Genomic DNA, 23,178 nt, shown 5'->3' with positions numbered 1-23,178 from the left:
TTTTCCGGTCGTGGGCCTGAACTCTTGAGCCTGGGCGCTGTCCCTCAGCTCTTCAGCTCAAGGCTAGTGCTCTACCACTTAAGCCACAGTGCCACATGCGGCTTTTTCTGCTTATGTGGTGCTGAGGAATCAAACCCAGGGTCCTCATGCATGCAAGGCAAGCACTGTACCACTGAGCCACCTTCCCAGCCCGATGATGAATTCTTAGTTAAAATTGAATATAAGGTACACAAATTCACAATTTTGTTTGCATCAGGAAGTTAACATTAATTTACATGGAAAATATCTTTTCCTGCCATTTAATGACACTATATTTGCAACTTGTTGGTATGTGTTTATTATTATCAATTGAGAAAATATTTAAGTATATGTTACCTACTACATAGTGTTTAAAAAATGTTTTTCAACTTCTGAAGGATTCATAGGTAGGGAAAAACACATCAACATATGATTACAGTCCAGTTTAGTGGCTTAAGGTCATTTCTTTAAGGCCCTAAAGGAAATATATTGATAGGAGACATCTAGAGTTGTACAAAAGTTTATAGAAACAGAGAAGACAGGTTGAGAAAATGTACTTAAAAATTACTTAGCTACTGATCTTAGTATAGCTACTTTTTGAACTGGGTTGGATCATGTTTAAAATTTGAAATCTAATCTTTCTGCCCCATTCATAACTACTTTTCCCTAGGTTCTATCCTAATTTCTGCTTGGTCTTCTGGTGATCTGAGAAGACCTATCTACTAAAAGAGATCTTTTTACTGGGATCTTTTTACTATGCCAGTTTAACTGGAGTAAAAAAATCCCAAAGCAGGATTTTCAATAGAGCCAAAAAGACAAAAGTTCTAGCCCTATTTATAGCACCCTCACTCTTCCCACCTATGTATGATACCGGAGGCCTGATTGTACCACTGGAGCCCATTTAACCCTTAACTTGTGCTATTAATTCTTTAGTTTTCAAATTATACAAGAACTTGAAACTCCTAAGATCAGCTGCTTCTTAAACTCTGAGAACCTGATGAAAGCTATTGACCCTTTCCTCAGAAAGATGCACTTGCATATTTCACATAACCACTAAAATCAATCAAGGGACCTTAGGTTAAGAATCCTGATCTAAAAGTTAAAACTGTTTCTCAATCCTTTTTGACATCATGACATCCCTAGAAATAATATTTGTACAGCACATTGGGATTACTTAACAAGTATTTTGAAACAACTACATGGGGTTTGATGGGAAAAAAATGGTTTCTTTATATCACATACTTTTAATGAAAAATAAAATGAATATATTAAGGATAATATGAAATACTGGATTTGTGTAGGCTTCCAAGCAAAATCTTTTCAAAAATTTGATGGAAACTAAGGTTTTTTTCTGTAAACATAACATGTTATAATGTTGAGTTTCATCATTAAAATTACTGCATATAGTACCTGCTCAATAGGACAATTTAATGGTGATATTTCAACTCTTGTATTCACTATTACTAAAAATTTGAGTCATACAAGTACTTAATAAAAATGTAAAACAGTTTTGCTATATTTCAAAATTTATAAACAATTTTATGTCTCATAGCTCTTCTTTTTTATAATCAGCAAATGCAATGTGAAAATCTCTTGTGATATGTAAATTTATCTAGAATTTGCTCTAACTCTTTATATCAAGTTCATATTACAGAATAATAACAAATCTCTAACTTGGAGAATTTAACAGTTATTAGAGCAGTAATTTTGCATCTAACTCAGATATAAGTAGAAGTGCATATCAGACAGATAAGGGAAAATTTTAATGTATATGAAAAGAGATGTTGAGACTGAATCTCCATGTTGGAGATTCTATCAGGCTTCCCCACTTTCCTGGCCACACATGAGCTTGGGTACAAGTTCTGTTGCTGGGGTATTTGGAAAATGTTCTATTCTAGTATCTCTAAAACTCATTGTTCATAATAAGCAGCCATATGCACCACACCTGGCTTCTGAAAGTGATGCCTTTGTAGTAGAAGAATCCTTGGTTTTGCTTAACAAATCCTTTATTTTGCTTGCTACTCAGTGGAATCACAGGGCCATAATAGGATGTGTCATCTCAATTTATAAACTGCTTTCTGAGAATCACTAAATTACACCATTTCTGGTCTGGAGTACCTTACTTAGAATTAACAACCACTCCAGTTTTCTCCAAGCCACTCCAGGGGTTACACAGATAACTATCTTGTGGTTTATCTGTAATTCATTCATCACACACCAAATGAAATGTGATTAGTTTACATAGCTAAGCTTGTTCAAAGAGAGAAAGACAAGGGGTGGGGAGGTGAAATTTTAAAGAAATCATAGTTCTATCTTTGATAATCAAATCTCTTACATTTGGAATAATGATCGTAGTTGCACGTGTAAGTAAATATAGCATAGATGGAATACATAAGAGCTGAAAATTACTGGAGTACAGTCAAGTTATATATTACCTCTACATAGTTACAATAGCTCATCTATTAAATTTTAATAACCTTTACTACATTTTTTTTTTTTTTTTGCCAGTCATGGGGCTTGAACTCTGGGCCTGAGCACTGTCCCTCAGCTCAAAGCTAGCGCTCTATCACTTGAGCTACAGCGCCACTTCCAGTTTCCTGGTGGTTTATTGAAGATAAGAGTTCACGGAGTTTCCTGCCCAGGCTGGCTTTGAACCGAGATCCTCAGATCTCAGCCTCCTGAGTAGCTAGGATTACAGGTGTGAGCCACCGGTGCCCAGCTTGGTGTATGATTTTTTTTTTTTATGAGGAGTTGAAGTCGATTGGGCAAGATTTTGTTTAGAAGTTTTGCATCAATGTTCATCAAAGAAATAAGTCTTTGATGAGTCCCTGCCTGGTTTGGGGATGAGGGTTATGCTGGCTTCATAGAGTGTGGTAGTGAATTTTTGCTTTCATTTTCATTGAATAGTTGGAGGAGTATTTGTGTGAGTTCTGCTTTGAAGACCTTGTATAATTCAGCTGTAAATCCATCCGGGGCTTTTCTTGGGTGGGAGGTCTCTTATTGCTGTTTCTATTTCGATCGTTGATATGGGTCTATTAAGTTGGTTTAACTCATCTTGGTTTAGTTTGGGCATGTCAATATTTGCTAGAAATGTGTCCATATTTTTCAGATTCTCAAACTTATTAGCATAAAGATTTGAGAAGTATCCCCTTATTATATTCTGAATCCTAGCTGTTTCTGTAGTGATGTTTCCATTCTCATCTCTGAGTTTGTTTATTTAGGTGTGTTCTCTTTTTTTTTCTCATAAGATTTGCTAAGGGTCTGTCAGTTTTATTAATTTTTTTGAATAACCAACTCTTTGTTTTGTTAATTCTTTCTATAGTTTTTTGGACTGTAATTCACTTAATTCAGAGTTTTAATTCTTTGTTTCTGTCTACTGGATTGGGGTTTAGCTTGTTGCTCTTTTTCCAGGAGCTGTAGGTGCCTCATTAAATTGTTGGTTTCAGATCTCTCCAATTTGTTAATGTAGGAACTCAGAGCTATAAACTTGCCTCTGAGTACTGCCTTTGCTGTGTCCCAGGGGAATTGATAGTTTATGTGTTCATTTTTGTTAAATAGCATGAACATTTGAATTTCCTTTCTAATTTCTTCTATGACCCACTGGTGGTTCAACAGTGTGTTGTTCAGCCTTCATGTGTTACAGGAGTTCCTTTGGTGGCTTTTGGTATTGAAGAGTATGGCTGAAATTAGGAACGCAACCCCTTTTGTAATAGCCCCACAAAAAAATAAAATACTTAGGAGTGAACAAAAGAGGTGAAGGACCTCTATGATGAGAACTTTAAAAATCTGAATAAGGAAATTAAATCAGAACTAAGCAAGTGGAAAAGCCTCACATGCTCCTGGATTGGGAAGATTAACATCGTGAAAATGGCAATACTGCCAAAAGCTATCTACAAATTCAATGTGATACCTATCAATATCCCAGCCTCATTCTTCAATAAAATAGAAGAAGCAATCCAAAAGTTCATATGGAACAATAAAAGACCCTGAATAGCAAAAAAAAATCCTTAATAGAAAGAATAACACTGGAGGAATATCAATTCCAAATTTCAAATTCTACTAAAGACATAGTAATCAAAACAGCTTGGTACTGGCATAAGAACAGACATGAGGACCGATGGAATAGGACTGAAGACCCAGAAATGAATCCACAGACCTATAGCCACCTAATCTTTGACAAGGGAGCTAAAGAAATAGAATGGAAGAAAGACAGCCTTTTCAGTAAATGGTGCTTATAAAATTGGTTAAACACTTGTAGAAAACTAAAGCTAGATCCTTATATATCACCCTGCACCAGAATCAACTCCAAATGGATCAAAGACCTTGAAATAAAAGCAGACTCCCTGAAAACATTACATGAAGGAATAGGAGAAACTCTAGGGCTCCTTGGCACAGGCTGAAATTTTCTTAATAGAGACCCAGAAACACAACAAATCAAAGAAAGGTTGGACAAATGGGATTTCGTGGAACTGCAGAGCTTCTGCATGGCAAAGGACATAGCAAGCAAGATCAATAGAAAGCCCATGAACTGGGAGAAGATCTTCACTAGCCATACAATGGACAAGGGTCTTATATCTAAAATATACTTAGAACTCAAAAAACTAAATCCCCCAACAACTAATCCTCAAAGAAACGACTACCTGATTAATAAGTGGACTGAAGACTTAAAGAGAGCCTTCTCTGAAGAGGAAATAAGAATGGCCAATAGACACATGCAGAAATGCTCAACTTCATTTTTTTTTTTTTTTTGCGGGGGGTTGGGGGGAGTCCAGTCGTGGGGACTGAACTCTGGGCTTGGGTGCTGTCCCTCAGCTCTTCAGCTCAAGGCTAGTGCTCTACCACTTGAGCCACAGCACCACTTCCGGCTTTTTTCTTTTTGCTTATGTGGTGCTGAGGAATCAAACCAGGGCCTCATGCATGCAAGGCAAGCGGTCTACCACTGAGCCACTTTCCCAGCCCCAATGCTCAACTTCTCTAGCCATAAAAGAAATGCAAATCAAAACAACATTGAGATTCCACAGTTAGAATGGTTATAATCAAGAAATCTAGGACTGGGAAGATGGCTCAGTGGTAGAGCGCTTGCCTTGCATGCATGAGGCTCTGGGTTCGATTCCTCAGCACCACATAAGCAAAAAGAAAAAAGCCAGAAGTGGTGCTGTGGCTCAAGTGGTAGAGCACTAGCCTTGAGCTGAAGAGCTGAGGGACAGCGTCCAGGTCCAGAGTTCAGGCCCCATGACCGGCCCCCCCCCCCCCCAAAAAAAAGAAATCTAATAACAACAGATGTTGGAGGGGATGTGGCCAAAAGGGAACCCTACTGCATTGTTGGTGGGAGTGTAAACTTGTTCATCCACTCTGGAAAGCAGTATGGAGGTTCCTCAAAAGACTCCACATAGAGCTCCCTTATGACCCAACAATCCCACTTTTTGGCATTTACCTAAATGATCACAAACAAGGTCATACCAAAGCTACCAGCACAATCATGTTTATTGCAGCATTATTTACCATAGCTAAGATATGGAACCATTCCCGATGCCCCTCAACAGATGAATGGATCAAGAAAATGTGATATATATATATATATATATATATATATATATAATATACACAATGGAATTCTGTGCCTCCATCAGAAAGAATGATATTACCTCATTTGTTAGGAATTGAAAAAACTTGGAAAAAATTATATTAAGTGAGGCAAGCCAGGTCCAAAGAAACATAGGTCCCATGGTTTCCCTTGTTTGCAATGACTAGTTCATGTCTAGGACAAGCAGAGAAGATCAAAGGCTTTGTACATATGACCACATGAGACAATGTTAAGCAAAATGTCCCCAAGAAAGGGACACAAGTGGTTTTTTCTTTCTTGGTATTGTTTTTAATGTACTTATAATGCACAATGTGATTCTTTTGTTTCTTTTATATGTTCTTCCCCCATGGTATAAACCCCCCTGTTTTCACTGTATTTGATTCTGGTGTTCTGCATCTTGTATATACATTTTTGTAATTTGGGGAGGGGAAGAGGTATAGCAGAATGCATAAATGGCGATGCAGGTTGACCCATTGTGATGATGAGATGTACAGGACACTATGTTGAAAATGAACTTTACAATGTCAAGGGCATGCGCAGGAATAGTTTGAGAGGTGAGGAGGGAAGTGATGGTAGGGGGAAAACAAAGGAGGAGGTAAAAATGCTTACTACGAAATGTACTCATTACACTACTCATATAACTGTAACCCCTCTGTACAGTATTTTTACAATAAAAATATTTTAAAAGCCCAATAAAAGTAAAAGCATTAAAAAAATAAGAATAAACTTGAGTCTCTAGGGACAGGGCATTGATTATTCAGTTAACATTGTTGTTTCTGGGGCTTAGAGGAGGGGCTCTGTGGGACCTGACCTCTGAGGAAAGAGCATTGGTGTCTGATGTTGGTATCTTTGAGTTAGTAAATATTACAAGAATAGTATTTACTAAACAACTTCAAACTCGATTTAACTATTGGTACAAAAAGGTATGCTACCAAGATAAAGAAACCTCTATAGGTTAAAGCATACAGGAAAATTAGTCAGGCGATGTACAGGAAACCAACTGTCAAGGCAAAGAAATAAGGTCTCAGCTCCAACATGAAAGAAGTTGATATTTTGGAGCTGAGACAATAATAAATGGCACTTGACTGATACAGAAACTGATACCATGAATGGAATTTATCTCCCATCCTCTTGTTTGCATATATCTCACAAAGATAATGACCTCTCTACTTTCTGCTTTGCCAATAGAGTTAGCAGCATAGTCCACCACCAGTGTATTCCAGTCAATGTGATACTGACTGGGAGGTCAGGATGTCTTTGTGGATTATTTTATAGCAGAGAGTGAGAGAATTGATGTCCTGAGGCAAGACTATGAATGGACAAGTTGAACATTTCTGATCTGAAAATCTGAAACCCAAAATGCTCTTAAATCCAACTGTATGAGTGTCAACATGATTTTACAAGTGGGAAATTCTACACTATTAAACTATTTCATGTACAAAATTACTTAAAATATTGTATAACATTCCCACTGTGGATATAAGCTGTATATGAAACATAAATTAATTTTAAGTTTAAATTTGGACCCCATCCCTAAGACGTTTCATTATAAACATGCAAATATCCAAAACTCTGAAAGGAAAAAAAAGAGAAATCAGAAGCATTTCTGCTTCTAATAATTTTGGATAAGGAATACCCAACGTGTGTACTGTTGGTCTTGCCAATTTGTATGGAGAAATAAATATCAGGATAATAGCAGTGTATCAGGATCCAAAGGCTAGATTGATGTATTCCTGTAAACGTGCAATATATGGAGGAGCAGCTGCAAATAAAGGCATCACCTGATGAAATTTATAACTATCCATGGTCAAGTTATTTTCCAAGATTTATATGTCTTCTTTTTCTTTTTTTCCATGAGGTTTGAACTCAGGACTTAGCATTTCCTAGGTGAACACACCTCAGATACCAGCCACACCTCCAGGCCTCTTTGTTCTGGTAATTTTTGACATAGGTCTCACTTTTTGTGTGGACCAGCCTGCAACATGGTCCTCCTATTTACACTTCCCATATAGCTGGATGACAGGTGTGTACCATTACACCCAGATTTTGGATGAGATAAGGTCTTGCCAGATTTTTACCCAGACTGGGTCTTGATCTAAAATGTTCCCAATCTCTCCCATGAAAGTAGCTAGGATTTACCTGTATGTGCCATAGTACTCAGCTCTATCTGCCTTCTCCATAGACCCAATAGGCAAGTTAAATTGATAAATTCCATCATCCCATTTTTTTCAGATCTTTATAGGTGGCATTAATATATGCAATCTCACATCCCCTTACCTCAAGAAAGTAATGTTTTGAAATTTTTTTTTGGGGGGGGGGGGTCCGGTCGTGGGTCCTGAATTCTGGGCCTGGGCACTGTCCCTCAGCTCTTCAGCTCAAGGCTAGTGCTCTACCACTTGAGCCAAAGCGCCACTTCCAGCTTTTTTTTCTTTTTGCTTATGTGGTGCTGAGGAATCGAACCCAGGGCCTCATGCATGCAAGGCAAGTGCTCTACCACTGAACCACCTTCCCAGCCCTGTTTTGAAAATTTATTACCATGTGGGACAGGAGAGGGTTTCCTAGGGTTTCAACTTTATACTGTAATGGTCTAATCCTGAATCAAAAAGAAAATATGAATGTTCTGGCAATCAGTATCTCTATTTAAATTAAATATTCAAAAAGTGATTGAATGACTGAATGTGATTCAAATTAGAGTAAAGGTTCTATCTTTTACCTGGCAGCAACAAGCAATTGATGGATATGGACATTGAGAAAGAAAAAAATTAGCAGATTTAGTGGTATTCTCACAAATTTAGAACTAGTTTTTAATGGCAAAAGTAGTGGCATAGTATCAATGAGTGAGTTCCTTAAAGGGATCCATCCTTCCCTGCAGTTGAAAAAGTAACAGGTTGAAATAATGTAGAAACTTGTCTTGGCATATATTTGTATATGTACACAGACATACACAGACATATACATGATATAGGTACTCCTATTCATTAATGTAGTTTTTGTCAAGTCCTTAGTAAAGAGGTGTCACCTGAGTCCTCTTGGAAGACATACAGAATTGGGGAAAGTAGATGGCCTGGTCATATGTGATAAATCTATTCCAACATGCCTATCTCCCTCAGCCTTTGGACTTCCTTCATATTTATTCCAGGCCATTTCTGGTATCTCACCTTAATTAAGCATTGGCCACTGTGGAGTCCAAGTTTCAGTGAACTTACTGAGTAAATGGTTTGTATCAACTCTAGCTTTATATGAACACATTAAATCTGTTATCTTTTATAACTGATAAATGTACCCATGTCAATGAATTCTGCTCAATCCAGTATTATACTCTGTCCTTGCTTCCTTATATTTCCACACATATTCCCTGGGTTTCTGCCAACACATAAGCAAATAGTGAAATTCTTTTGCTATAAATGTTTTTTCTTCCTGGTCAGACTTTGCATTTGTCTGCTGGAGGAACATAAAATCCAATATTAGTTATGAATCTTCTAGTAGTAAGAGATGCTGGAGGTAGGTCTTAAGGAAAATGTTTCCCCTTGCAAGGTACCTTCCCCAGATGGCATTGTTACAATGTCTTTAATTACAAGATGCCTAGTTTCCTCAAAACCAGGGCAAACTATAATCATTGGCAGAAAGAAAGAGAGAGAGAGAGAGAGAGAGAGAGAGAAAGAAAGAAAGAAAGAAGGAAGGAAGGAAGGAAGGAAGGAAAGGAAGGAAGGAAGGAAGGAAGGAGAGAAAGGAGAGAAAGAAAGAGAAAGAAAAATGAAAGAAAGGAGAGAAAATGAGAAGAGAGAGAAAATAAAAAAGAGAGAAAAAGAAAAGGAAGAAAGACAAACAGAGAAAGGGAATCTCAAAGTGATTCAGGATTTGGAGGTTATCAATTTTCTATTCAGCTGCATGCCCCTCCCCCCACCATTGAAATGTAGGGTGTCTCCTCAGTCCTTGCCTTTATTTTCATGAGTTAATTTCTGTCAGTTCATCCAGCACTACAATTCTGCAACCCACATCAATCTGTTGTAAAAGTTTATCACTACTACTATTGTTATTATTTTATCACTATTAGTTCTATGACTAGAAGAAAGAATATTTTTTTGATTGCCACAAAACCCTCTGGTAATATTCTGTATTCCCTTTCTAGGCATGCCACCCTCCAGTATGTCTATGAATTCAGCAACCCAGAGGCTCTCCAAAAACCTCTCCTTTTGATTTTCATAGAGGCCCCATTATGAAAGTTATGATGGAGTCCATCATTAGCTATTGGTGATCAACTTGATATTTAGCTCTGTTCCTCTCCCTGACATTGGGAGAAATATACCTAAAAGGTCCAACTCTGTAAAAAAAAAAAAAGGCCAATTTACTAATGACATGGCTGGTTCTCTTAGCAGCCATCATCTCCCATCCTGAGCCAATCCAAGATCCCACCAAGAGTCATCTCATTAGAGTAAAAGGTGCTCCCATCACCCAAGAAATTATAAGGGACCATCACCCAAGAAATTATAAGGGATTAGGATTTCTTTGAACTTCCATCCTCAGATCTCAGGCATCTTCATAGCTAACATTATAAGCATAAGCCACCAACACCCAGCAAAAGTTAACTTTTTAAAAACATCAATTTGATCCTATCTGCCCTTTCCTTAGAAAGCACAGAATAAAGTCCAAACTGTTTGATTTAGCATGATTTTTTAAAATATTTATGTTAGTTTTGAATTAACATGTATTTGTAGTATGAAGGGGTTTTATTGTGATTGCCTAGAATTAGCTTTTTAGTCTCATCTTCTGCCAGTATCTTTTACATAATTAGGCTCTGTTTCCCAAACACTTCACTTTTTAAACTTTGTTCCATTGAGTGTATTGTTCCTTGTGTTTCAAATGCCCTTCCCCCATCCATTACACAGAATTTCTTTTACTAGTCCTTACAAACCAGCTTGAAAATCTATTTCTGTGAAAACCTTCTGGCTGCCCTGAGAAAATAGCTTATTCCTTTCTGCTCCTTAAGTTGTATGTACCTCTACTCTCAGACTTTGCAGGTTGAACTGGGAATTGGGAACTCTTCAAAGACAGGCTTTAATTATCTTTTTTTAACTCTGACATCTGCCTACATATAGAAGGCACTCAATGTCAGTTACTGAATTGTGTTTATCTGGATACATTCAAGCAAAATTTGGATTTTTAAAAAAAAATTTAAGTTTTTAAAAATGGAAAAAGACATTAGCAATTTCAGGAGATAGCTAAATTCTAAGCAATTATAGTTGGAGACTATAATAGATATCTACTTAATAGTATTTGTTTACTTAAGAGCTGCTTTAAAAGGCTATGAGCTGCGCACCAGTGGCTTGCACCTGTAACCCTAGCTACTCAGGAGGCTGAGAACTAGGATTGAGGTTCAAAGCTAATCCAGGCAGAAAAGTCTGTGAAACTCTTATTTCCAATTAACCACTAGAAAGCTGGAAGTGAAGATATGGCTCAAACTTTGCCTTGAGCAAAAAATCTCAGGGGCAGCACCCAGGCCCTGAGTTCAAGTCCCACCACCAAAAAAAAAAAAAAAAAAAAAGACTTTGAGACATCCATTTTTGTGGATCTTTTGCCTCTAAAGTAATTTTAGTTTATTTCACTATTCCATAAGAATATATGGAATAAATAGAATTGATAAAGAAAAACATTTCAGAGTGACGTGTGTGTATTCTTTCAAACTAAAAAGTGCTTATAAAAATGTGCTTAGAAATTGTGATGGTAACTGTATAATGCCTTAATAATAACAAAAAATGCTTAGATTGTAACTGTCATGAAGGCAGAGACCACATGGTATATGTATATAATTTACTCTGTCCTTCCACCTTTTTCTTTTGGAGACAAGACCTCAAGATGTAGCCTAGAATATCCTCAAACCAGTGATTCTCTTGCCTGTACCTCCTGAGTGTTGGGATGTATCATAGTTCAGGGTTATAATTTACTTCTGTGAGTGTGTTCGAGCATGTGCATGTGCACAAACTGGTACTAAGGCTCTAACTCAGGGTCAGGGTACTCTTCCTTAGCTTTTACAATTAAAGCTGGCAGTCTTCCACTTGAGCCACACCCCCACTTCTGGCTTTTTGCTGGTTAGTTGGAGAAAAGAGCTTCACAGATTTGTTTGCCCGCACCCGCTTTGAACTGTGATTAAGTAACATTTAACCTCCTAAGTAGCTAGGATAACAGGTGTGAGCCACTGGTGCCCAGCTACATATACTCTTTTTATTTTTAATATGTTTTTACTGTAAAAATACTGTACAGAGTGGTACTCTTTACATGGCATATAGCCCATGTATACTCAGACTCTTAAATAATTTTTGCACAGCAATGGTTTCATAAATTGTGATTGGAACTACAGTCATTTGCAGTAAAATGAGGATCTGATATTCATTTTAATTCCTTAATATAAACAAACCAGATAAATAATATTTTTGCCTCCAGAACTCTCTGGAGAAAAAAATTTACTTTATCATCTATCTGCCTTATTCACATTAATTATGTAGCTACCAAAATTTCACTTTGCAACACATGATTCATGTTTCAAAAATTAATGAGGGTAGGGGCTGGGAAGGTGGCTAAGTGGTAGAGCGCTTGCCTTGCATGCATGAGGCCCTGGGTTCAATTCCTCAGCACCACATAAGCAAAAAGGAAAAAGCCAGAAGTGGTGCTGTGGCTCAAGTGGTAGAGCGCTAGCCTTGAGCTGAAGAGCTGAGGGACAGCGCCCAGGCCCAGAGTTCAGGCCCCACGACCGGACCCAAAAAAAAAAAAAAAATTAATGAGAGTACTCTAGTTGCAGTGGCCCACACTTACAATCCCAGTTTCTTAGAGGAAACAAGCCAAAATGTTATCAAGATCCTATCTCAAACAATAAGTGGGGTGTGATGGTATGTGCCTGTAATCCTGACTATGAAGGGGTCATGGATAGATTTAAGTATGGTCTGAAGCTGACCAGTGCAAAACCAGGAGACCCTACCTGAAAAATAACTAAAGCAAAAAGGACTGGGCATGTGGTTCAAGTGATAAAGTGCTGGCAAAACAAGCATGAGACCTTGAATTCAAACTCCATTACCATAAAAAATCTAATAAAGATAATGATAAAATGTTTAAAATGCAATTGCTAGCTTTAAAAATGATAATGGTGGTGATTGCAATGGCTTTCCTCATTTCCCTGAGCAGTAGTCTAGTACTGACTTAGCTCTGGTCAGTAACAGTCATAACAGTTGTACAGTTTCAAAAGTTCAACAGTTGAGAATTTATAGCCATTCCATAGACTGATGAAATGGATAGGGCAAGGGAGATTTTTATCTTTCAGAGTACTTTTTATTGTTTAGCAATATTTCTTCCTTTTTTGGGGGGTTATTAACACTGGCTTGGTATTACTTTTCATTATCATTTGGTAATATTATTTATTTAGTGATCAAGATGAGTGAGTCGACACATCAACACAGACATACATCTACTCAGGTGCTTAGCCTACTTTGGTTTTTAATCTTTTATGAAAGGATTTTTAATTTAACATTCTATCGCTTCTCACTTTTGGCTAAGATCAAGTGAAATTTAACAATTGAGATCTAATATCATATTCTATCACTTATTTTTCTTTTAAGTTGAAATATTCTGAATCAGGTGTTGATAGAAATGTTTCAGAGGGGAGTCTAAAGTTGGATTCTGTTATTTTGTTGCCATCCTTTAATTCTAAACAATGTTTTTAACTGTTTGAATTTGTTGATACAACTACTTTGTGTAATTTTATTTGAAATGAGATATATTCATTATGTGCAACTTTTAATAGAAAACTTACTGTAGTAGAGTATGAAATGTTCCCTTAATCTCTAGCTCCTTTTATATGCATACCCTTTACTAATACTGTTCCTGTTTCAGGAAAATGAAAAATATCAAGAAAATAATCAAAACTCCCTGGAAGTGGAAAAGCATTCTAAGGTAGAATTGAAATAAGTAAATTGATATTAATGTTGCAGGGTAAACTAGATAATTTCTTTATGAAAAAAGGGAAAGAAAAATGTAACAAAGTAAATTCATGTTGATAATTAAATCAATGTAATTCAATCAGTATTACAGGAAACACCCAGAGACAGGTAAGTTATTTGTGAAGAGCCATTACAAATCACAGATAAAAATTGCTTTATGGAAACAGAACCTCTGTACAGTAACCACCTTTTATGGTAACTTTACTGCCATATTAAAAATGTAATTTCCATCTTAGTTACTCAAGTGACCATGTTTAAATAAGCTATTATCTTGAAGAATATTTTATAGAAAAGGAGGTAATTAAAAATAGTTGTATGGATTCATATTAAGTTGACTTAAGCTGACAATATGAGTTTTTAAATATTCTAATTACTTTGGCAATAATAGGGTTTGAACTCAGGGTCTCAAACTTTCTGAACAGGCATTTCTACCACCTCAACAATTCTACCAGTCTCTTTTCATGTTGGTTATTTTTGAGACAGGGTTTCCCTTTATAGTTTGCCAGCCTGAACTCCAGTCCTCCTATTTGTGCTTCCCTTGGTCATTGGAATAACAGATATATGCCATTTTCTCCAGCCATTGTACTTGTTCTGTAGGTTGAGATGACAAGCATAGACCATCATGCCCAGTCATTGCTAGAGATTGATTGTTTGAGCCAAAGTCTCGAACTTTGTCTCCAGGCTAGCCTCAAACCATTATAATCCTGATCTTTACTTTCAGAGTTATTAGGATGATAGGTATGAGCCACCAATGCCCAACTTTAATAGATGTGTGTGTGTGTGTGTGTGTGTGTGTGTGTGTGTGTGTGTGTGTGTGTGTGTGCCAGTGTTGGGGCTTGAACTCAGGACCTGTGTGTTGTCCCTGATCTTTTTTTTTTTTTTTCTGTCGGTCATGGGGCCAGAACTCTGGGCCTGAGCACTGTCCCTCAGCTCTTCAGCTCAAGGCTAGCGCTCTACCACTTGAGCCAAAGCGCCACTTCCAGCTTTTTCTGCTTATGTGGTGCTGAGAAATCGAACCCAGGGCCTCATGCATGCAAGGCAAGCACTCTACCACTGAGCCACCTTCCCAGCCCCTGTCCCTGATCTTTTTACTCAAGGCTAGTGCTCTTGAGCCACAGCTCCACATTTTTTTTTTTTTTTTTGCTGGTTAATTGGAGATAATCTTATGGACTTTTCTGCCCTGGCTGGCTTTGAATCACAATCTTCAAATCTCAGCCTCATAAGTAATTAGGGTTACATACATGCACCACCTGGCTAATTATTTTTTAACTTTTTTTTAAGTAACATTTTCAGAAGTCTGATTTCATTATGACATGGTTTCAAATGTTTGTGGATCATACTATAAAATTAAATGACTAATGGAAAACTGGAATAGTGTTTCTAGCATATTACTTTGTAAGAAGTCACAGAATAAGATTACATATTGAGCCAATATGTTTTGCCAGTGCAGTAGACTGATAACTACTTTGATTCTAATATACAATATTAGATGCTAGAAAAAATAAGGAAGAATTTAGTATTTCCCCAAAGCAATGAACCCTCCTTTGGTGGGGAAAGTTGATGCAAGTTTGAGGAAAAGCAATTAGTTTTGAAATTGGTATTTCTTTTCTCCTTTCAAAGAGTTCCCTGAAGGAAGCACGTATTTCTACATCAGAAACCAGCCACTGGTCAGACAAAGAAACAGTAGCTGAAATAAAATCCCAAGGTAAGGAATGAGATTTTCCTGATGTCCAATAGAAACTAAAAACAATATTAAATTTTTATCACATATGCATTTTCCAAACTTTACAATTTAAAAATATACTTACAGGAAGTATTTTAACTGTGATTACAGAGATAATTTAAAGTGAATTCCCTTCACCCTCTATTAACACTTCTGAAACAACTTTATCATTACTCATTCCAATCTGTAGTATTTAATTAAAGGGAAATTTTTGCTGAGAGTTAATACCTAGCAGAAAACCTTCTAATATGAAAATAAAGTGAACATTTCTAGTGAGTTGGGATGTTCATCCCATTTATTCTTTTTACTACTATTTTTGGGGGGATGGGACAGCACTGATACTTGAACTTGGGGTCTTGCAGTCTGGCTTAGTTTTTCTACTTAAGGGTAGTGGTCTACCATTTAAAACACATCTCTACTTCCAGCTTTTTGCTGGTTAATTGAAGGTAAGACTCAGATTTGTCTGACTGATCTATCTAAAAAACCTCTATCCTCAGCTCTCAGCCTTCTGAGTAGTTAGGATTACAGGCAGGCATGAACCTTTTTGCTAATAGTCCTGACCACACATTTATTCTGTTTGATTCAAAACTTGACCCCTTGTTCTACTAACCAGGATCAAAAAGCAACAAGTGGAAATGATACTCATTTCCTTCACAATGACCACTTTAATTTCAAGTATTTAGTGAAATCTATCAAAAAAGGTTCTTTGAATATTAAAGCTTTAACAAGCCAGGTGCTGGTGGCTCATGCCTGTAATCCTTAGCTACTCAGGAGACTGAGGTATGAGGATTGAGGTTCAAAGCCAGCCTAGGCAGGGAAGTCCATTAGACTTTTATCACCAGTTAACCACCAGAAAGTTGGAAGTGGCACTGTGGCTCTTAGGTGGTAGAATGCTAGCTTTGAACAAAACTGCTCAGGGACAGCAACCAGGTTCCAAGTTGAAGCCCCATGACTGACCAAAAACACCAGCATCACCACTCCCCCCAAAAAAGAACCTTTGACAATTTCCCATACTTTATTTCAATTTAATTAATAAATATTGGATGTGTAGTATGTATGTAGTAGGCTGGACTAAGTTAAAATAAAGTATTTTCTAGATTATAAAATTTTTCTCGAGGCTGGGGATGTAAGTCAACAGTAGAGCACTTGCTTAGCATATGCAAGGTCCTGGGTTCGATTCTCAATGTAACACATACACACACACACACACACACACACACACACACACACACACACACACATTCTTCCTGGGAAGCCCTTGCCTATGATCTTCCACATGATCCCATTCCTGAATTTGCTGATTTTTACTGCCTCCTCACCCCTCTTTACTACTACCAGTACCCCATGCATATATCTGGCCTTTTTCTTAATGACTTGTGCATCATTCTTAAATTAAGTTTCATTTAATATCTATCAAACAAGCCAGGCACCAGTGGCTCACACCTGTAATCCTAGCTACTCAGGAGGCTGAGATCTAAGGATAGAGGTTCAAAGTCAGCCTGGGCAGGAGGTCCTGAGACTCTTATCTCCAACAAACAACCAGAAAATCAGAAGTGACACTGTGGCTCAAGTGGTAGAGCACTAGCCTTGAGCTGAAGAGCTCAGGGACAGCGCCATAACAAAAACAAAAGCAAAACAAAATAAAACAATATCAAATGTGATGTTGTGTTCTTATTGATCATTCACAATTACATTTTATATTCTGAATTCCTCCATTCTCATTATATATACACATGTACATACATATATATGCAAGTATATTCATATAACGTATATTTTTAAGTCTTTTTTTGTGGGTCATGGGGCTTGAACTCTGGGCCTGAGTGCTGTCCCTCAGCTCTTCAGCTCAAGGCTAGTGCTCTGCCACTTGAGCTACAGCACCACTTCCATAACATGTATTTTTTTGATGAGAAGAGGAACTGTTATTGAAATTTCAGCATGTCAGAGGAAATGTCAAAACCCTTACTGTATACTTGTCAAAATTATAATGTAGTTACCTTGCAAAGCAGCTCCCAAATTGCACTCAAACACTTGTCTTGGCCTAGAAAATATTGTTGCTTAAGTAACATGCCAATGCTATATACTGTTCTCTTTTTCATATATGAGCTTAACTTGTATTTTGAGAATTTTTTTTTAAACTATGAGTTTACCCGACTCATTACAGAAGCCCTAAGACAGTTTTGTAGGATACTGTCTATACTAAATGGAGTTTTGGTTCCAATAATATTTATACATTTTTTTTTTTTTTTTGGGTCTGGTCGTGGGGCCTGAACTCTGGGCTTGGGCGCTGTCCCTCAGCTCTTCAGCTCAAGGCTAGCACTCTACCACTCGAGTCACAGCGCCACTTCCGGCTTTCTTTTTGCTTATGTGGTGCTGAGGAATCGAACCCAGGGCTTCATGCGTGCAAGGCAAGCGCTCTACCACTGAGCCACCTTCCCAGCCCCCCAATAATATTTAGTAATGTCTCTTTTCCTTCTTCTTTTGTAGTGGTCATTTACATTATGTACAAATGTTGAGAAATCCTGATAAGGACAAGGCAGCTAAGCTGGAGTCAGAGCCAATGTTTAATGAATATCATACAATTTGTTGAATAACTCTGCTGGCTCAATTTTCCTCAGTTCAATCAGCAGCTGGTCCCACTAACCTTATATAACATTAGAACGAGACTGCTATGGCTTATTATAATGTGGATTATATTATCCCTATTTATATCCTTAAACAGATTTTGTTCTGCAGCTATGCCAACAGTGGGGCATGCACTAAAAGCAAAAAATGATTTTTAAATCACTGGTAAAGCTAGACCTTTCAAATTATAAACAAGGAATTCTTTGTATACCTTCTTATTTAGTTGATAGCATTCATGCCTGTAATGCCTGAATAGGTTTTTTTATATTAAAAGATTGACTAATACAGTGGTGAAGATATGTTAGAGGAGAACTTAAAAGGCTCTTTTTTTGGGGGGGGGGGGGTCCGGTTGTGGGGCCTGAACTCTGGGCCTGGGCGCTGTCCCTCAGCTCTTCAGCTCAAGGCTAGCACTCTACCACTTGAGCCACAGTGCCACTTTCAGCTTTTTTCTTTTTGCTTATGTGGTGCTGAGGAATCGAACCCAGGGCCTCATGCATACAAGGCAAGCGCTCTACCACTGAGCTACCTTCCCAGCCCTTAAAGGCTCTTAATTTAGGAAAAATTTATAAATTTATCTTGAAAAAAAGGATTCCCATGCTTAGCATAGTAACCAATACCAGTGAGAAATCAGTAATTATTAAGTGAATCTACAAACAAATCAATTTGTTGCTAAGAGATTTAGGAATGTCCAAGGCAGTCTCAAACCTACTGAAAACTCCAGTTGCTGTTTGCAACTATATTCCATTAAAACTCTATATTAAATTACCCTTGGGGAAGTGCCATGATTTGTGATCCTTTCATTCAGAGCTCACATAATCAAAAGACAGCTTTCAGATAGGATTGTTCAGAATCTTTGGTTACTGTATTGTCCCTACAATTGCTGGGCCTCTTTAACTTTGCTTTTCTTCTTCTTCTTTTTTTTCTTTTTTGTTCTAAAACTGGAGTTGATATCAAACACACTTCTACTACTTCCATTCTGTGTATCAGTGGGGACAATGCAAGCACTAGGATTGTTGCTTAACAACCTGAAATGTCCTAGCACACTAATGGAGCACTCGCATGCTGCAATGTAGTTCTAGTTCATGTGGGAATTTACTAATGTGTACTAGTATGATCCCTAAAGAAAGCAGAGGACTATCTAGTTTGGTTTGTGCTAGCCAGATTAAAAGAAAATACATTAGAACCTACAGATTTTTTTTTTGTCGGTTGTGGGGCTTGAACTTTGGGCCTGGGCACTGTCCCTAAGCTCTTCAGCTCAAGGATAGAGCCACTTTTGGTTTCCTGGTGGTTTATTGGAAATAAGAGTCTCTTGGTCTTTCCTGACCAGGCTGGCTTTGAACTACGATCCTTAGATCTCAGCCTTCTGAGTAGCTAGGATTACAGGCGTGAGCTACAGATGCCCCCAAAGAACCTACAGATTTTTAATAATTGCTCTCTTTCACGCTTACTTAAATATAAAAATAAAATATTGTATATTAGTGAGTATTGTGAATAAACAAAATGGAGATATACCTTACCCACTTTTTTTCACCAATAGTGGCTAATTTGTTTAACTGAGAGGTAGACAAGAGAGAGCCTCATACTACTCTCCTTGCTTTCTCCTTACCAGTTGTAAGCAAATTGACCAAGTTGGAAATCAAAGAGCAGAAGAGTTACTATCCACTATTGGTTGTAAAGTGCTCAATACTTGAGATAATGCCTTTTCAAGACTTTCTTCATAGACTACTTTATTTTTCCCATGGAAAGAAAGTTGGTTACTAGGTAGATAGGATTTATTTATTTATTTATATTGTTGGTCAAGGAAAGAAAGTTAAGATTTTTTGTTTGTTTTGTCGGTCGTGGGGCTTGAACTCTGAGCGTGGGCACTCTTCCTGAGCTCTTCAGCTCAATGCAGTGCTCTACTACTTGAGCTGCAGCGCCACTGGCAGTTTTCATGTGATTGATTGGAAATAAAAGTCTTGTAGACTTTCCTGCTGGGCTGGCTTTGAAGTGCGACCCTCAGCTCTCAGCCTCCTGAGTAGCTAGGATTACAGGCATGAACGGTGCCCAACAGGATTTATTTTTAAGTTATTGGGTTTTTAAACAATACTATTTTGTTTATTGGTTTGATTTGAGGGTTTGTTTGCTTTTAATGAAGATTCTCTGTGTAGCTGAGGCTGGCCTTGAATTCTCATCTCAGGTCTTACTGTCTTAACTTCTCTGAAAGATGGGATTGCAGAAATGTGCAGACTTTTCAACAATTTGTGTGTGTGTGTGTGTGTGTGTGTGTGTGTGTGTGTGTGAATATGTAGCTTGAACTTGGCCTGGGTGCTGTCCATGAGCTTTTTTTTTTTTGCTCAAAGCTAGAATTCTACCACTTGAGCCACTGCTCCATTTCCAGCTTTTTGGTGGTTAATTGGAGATAAGGGTTGGATGGACTTTCAGGCTCAGCTGGCTTTGAACTTCAATTCTTAGATCTCAGCTTTCTGAGTAGGGAAAATTATGAGCATGAAGCCACTGGTACCTGGCTTTGACAAATTTTAAAGCAGCAAAACTTTTTTTTCCTAAAGGAAATCTGATTGAGCTTTCCAGTTAATTTAAATAAATTAAGGTATAGATGTTCTGACCACAAAACACAAGAAGCTTAGAGTCCTATAGCTTTTTTTTTCTTCTTCCTCAGTGAGCTGGAGGCTTGGCTCAAGTGGTAGAATACTTGACTAACCTCTTCAGTACTTTTGAACTCAGAGCCCTTCTAAGTAGGTACTTTAACCTTAAGCTAAACCCACAACCTAAACTGATATTGTTTATTTGTTTTCACTACTGGGGATTAAACCCAGGATATAAACTACATGAGCAGCCCTCCTAATGGTGTTTTAAGGTCCTTCTTGGGACCCTGAGAAACAAAGTGCTAAAACTACGGCCCAATAACAGTAACTCTTACTCTTGTTGATGATGACATAATTGGTGCTAACAAAATCAAATCAGACTCTTGCCTTGTGCTTTAGTCTTTTTAATCAAATCAGAATCTTACCTCGTGTTTTAATCTTTTCTTGCTTGTGTAACAAAATGCTATAGACTGAGGAGTTTGTAAGTTGACAGTTATGGAAGTCTGAGAAGTCTTAGATGGAGTCACTGACAGGTTTGATGTCTAGCAAGGCTCAGTCTCTGTTTTCAAAATGGCATCTTGAATGCTGGATCCTCTAGAGGAGATGAACACTGTATTTTCACATGATGAAGAGGTGAGAAGGTAACAAAGGAGTCCTACCTAGTTTCATCTAGCTATTTCATGAGGGCAGAGTCCTCATGACTTCCCAAAATGTCCCACTTCTATCATTGTTCAAAGCCAGTCTGGGCAGGAAAGACCCTGAGATTCATTTCCAATTAACCAGCAAAAAGCTGGAAGTGGAGCAATGGCTCAAGTGATGGCATGCCAGCTTTGGGTAAAGAAGCTCAGGAACAGCACATAATAACAGTCCCTGAGTTCAGGACCAGCACATAAATAAACAAACTTTAGGGAACACAAACATTCCAATCCTAGCATTCTGAAATTAAAATGTTAGTAATACATCTTAGAGAAACTCACATATGTATGCAAAGGAAATACATTTAGTAATTTCCATAGAAGGATTGTCTGGTATAAAGAAAAAAAGAAACAAATAATCCAATGTCTATCAAGGGAAAGAACGCATCATGATAGAATCATACATAAAGTGTTATGCTACAGTGAAAAGTAAATTAAGTACCTGAATCTATCAATCTAGATGACTTTCTCAAATATAAAATATAAGAAGTCTACAGAATACACATGATATTGAAATAAATTTTATAAAGTAAATCACATATAAACCAATCTATGGAAATAATGAACATGAAATTCAGAATAGTATTTCAGTGTAGCAACCTATGAGGATATTTAATATATTGGTACATTTTTCATTATGCTAAGATTAGATACATGTTTATCATATTGCTACTATATTTGCTGGTCTCAAATATTTTATAACAAAATAAGTTTTTTCAAAAACCCCACTGGGGCTGGGAATGTGGCTTAGTGGTAGAGTGCTTGCCTAGCAAGCATGAGGCCCTGGGTTTGATTCCTTGATAGCACATTAACCAGCAACACTGCTCTAAAGTTATGGAGACTCTACTCTTGTCCTTTTGTTACAATAGTACTATTTATTGCAAATTATTAATAATGAAGGCATGTCTTAATAATTACTTTCCAATTGTATTTAGAGAGAGGGGGAGTGTAATTGGGCATGGTGGTACATGCTTGTACTCCCAACTGTTTTGGAGGCAGGGACCACGAAGACTGAGGTTCAAGGCAAAAAGTCAGTTAGACCTCCATCTCAACAAACAAGCCAGTTACAGTGGTACACAACTAAAATTGTAGCTACCTGGGAGGTAGATGAAGGATCTGAGGTTGGCCCTAGAAGGGAAAAAGCACAAGGCCCTATCTGAAAAATCAAAAACAAAAAGCAAAATGGGCTAGAATATGTCTCAAATGGTAGAATGACTTGCTTAGCAAGCATGGGACCCTACTGCCAGAAAATAAAAAACTAATAGAAGAATAGAAGTGAATTTTAGATATGTTTCTGTCTTCCCCTGTATCCACAAAGTAGCAGAAGTAAAATCTTGTAGTAATACACAACCCTGATCCTATTGAGGTTTATCTCTGAAACTACTACTCCAAAGTACTTCATCTCCATATCCATGTCAGAAAAAGCTCTTCAGATTCCCACTAATTCTTCCATCCTAGTCACCGCTACAATCATGGGTATAGAAAAAACAAAAAAAACAAACAAAACAAAAAAATGAACAAGCAAAACCACCTAAACCATCTGATAGCTTATTGTACATAGCCTAAGCTAGCTATGTCCTGGGAATGCAAGGTCAATCTATTCAGTTCTAAGTGTCTTGAAAAATATGTTTTTCAATCTCACATAGGCCTTCAATATTACCTGGAAATCAATGTATATGTAGTCTGCTCCCTTCCATTTCCATATGTTATTTCAAATACTTATCTTTCACATCTGGTCCATGATTCCATTCCTTGGTTACAGCAATATTTATTTTATTCCACAGAAACAGAAGCTGTTAGATGGAATGTCCCTGATTTACTGTGCCCTCTCAGATTAGTGTAAGAGATGTCATGACTCACTCCTTCATAGTTCCTCAGACCCTCTGACCATCAGCTAATCTCTCTCTTGCATCTTCAGGTTTTCTCTCTACTTTGCTCTTACCTCTCATTCTCCAAATAAAGT

At 37.5% G+C, this 23,178-nt stretch overlaps 1 protein-coding gene across 1 annotated transcript in view; it reads left to right on the top strand.

Annotated features, from left to right (window-relative positions):
* Nucleotides 1-9,094: 9,094 nt before the first annotated feature.
* The window catches only part of Efcab5 (EF-hand calcium binding domain 5), a 102,539-nt gene continuing 88,455 nt past the window's right edge, over nt 9,095-23,178 (top strand). Inside the window, exons 1-3 of the mRNA XM_042694418.1 lie at nt 9,095-9,103; nt 13,481-13,540; nt 15,208-15,292. Coding sequence (XP_042550352.1) covers nt 9,095-9,103; nt 13,481-13,540; nt 15,208-15,292 — 154 coding nt within the window. The remainder of the gene's footprint in view (nt 9,104-13,480; nt 13,541-15,207; nt 15,293-23,178) is intronic.

The sequence above is a fragment of the Dipodomys spectabilis genome, unplaced genomic scaffold (assembly GCF_019054845.1).
Source record: "Dipodomys spectabilis isolate Male_0828 unplaced genomic scaffold, ASM1905484v1 ptg000004l, whole genome shotgun sequence".
Taxonomy (NCBI): Eukaryota; Metazoa; Chordata; class Mammalia; order Rodentia; family Heteromyidae; genus Dipodomys; species Dipodomys spectabilis.
The sequence above is the reverse complement of the archived record's forward strand: the minus strand, read 5'-3'. Positions and strand labels throughout refer to the sequence as shown.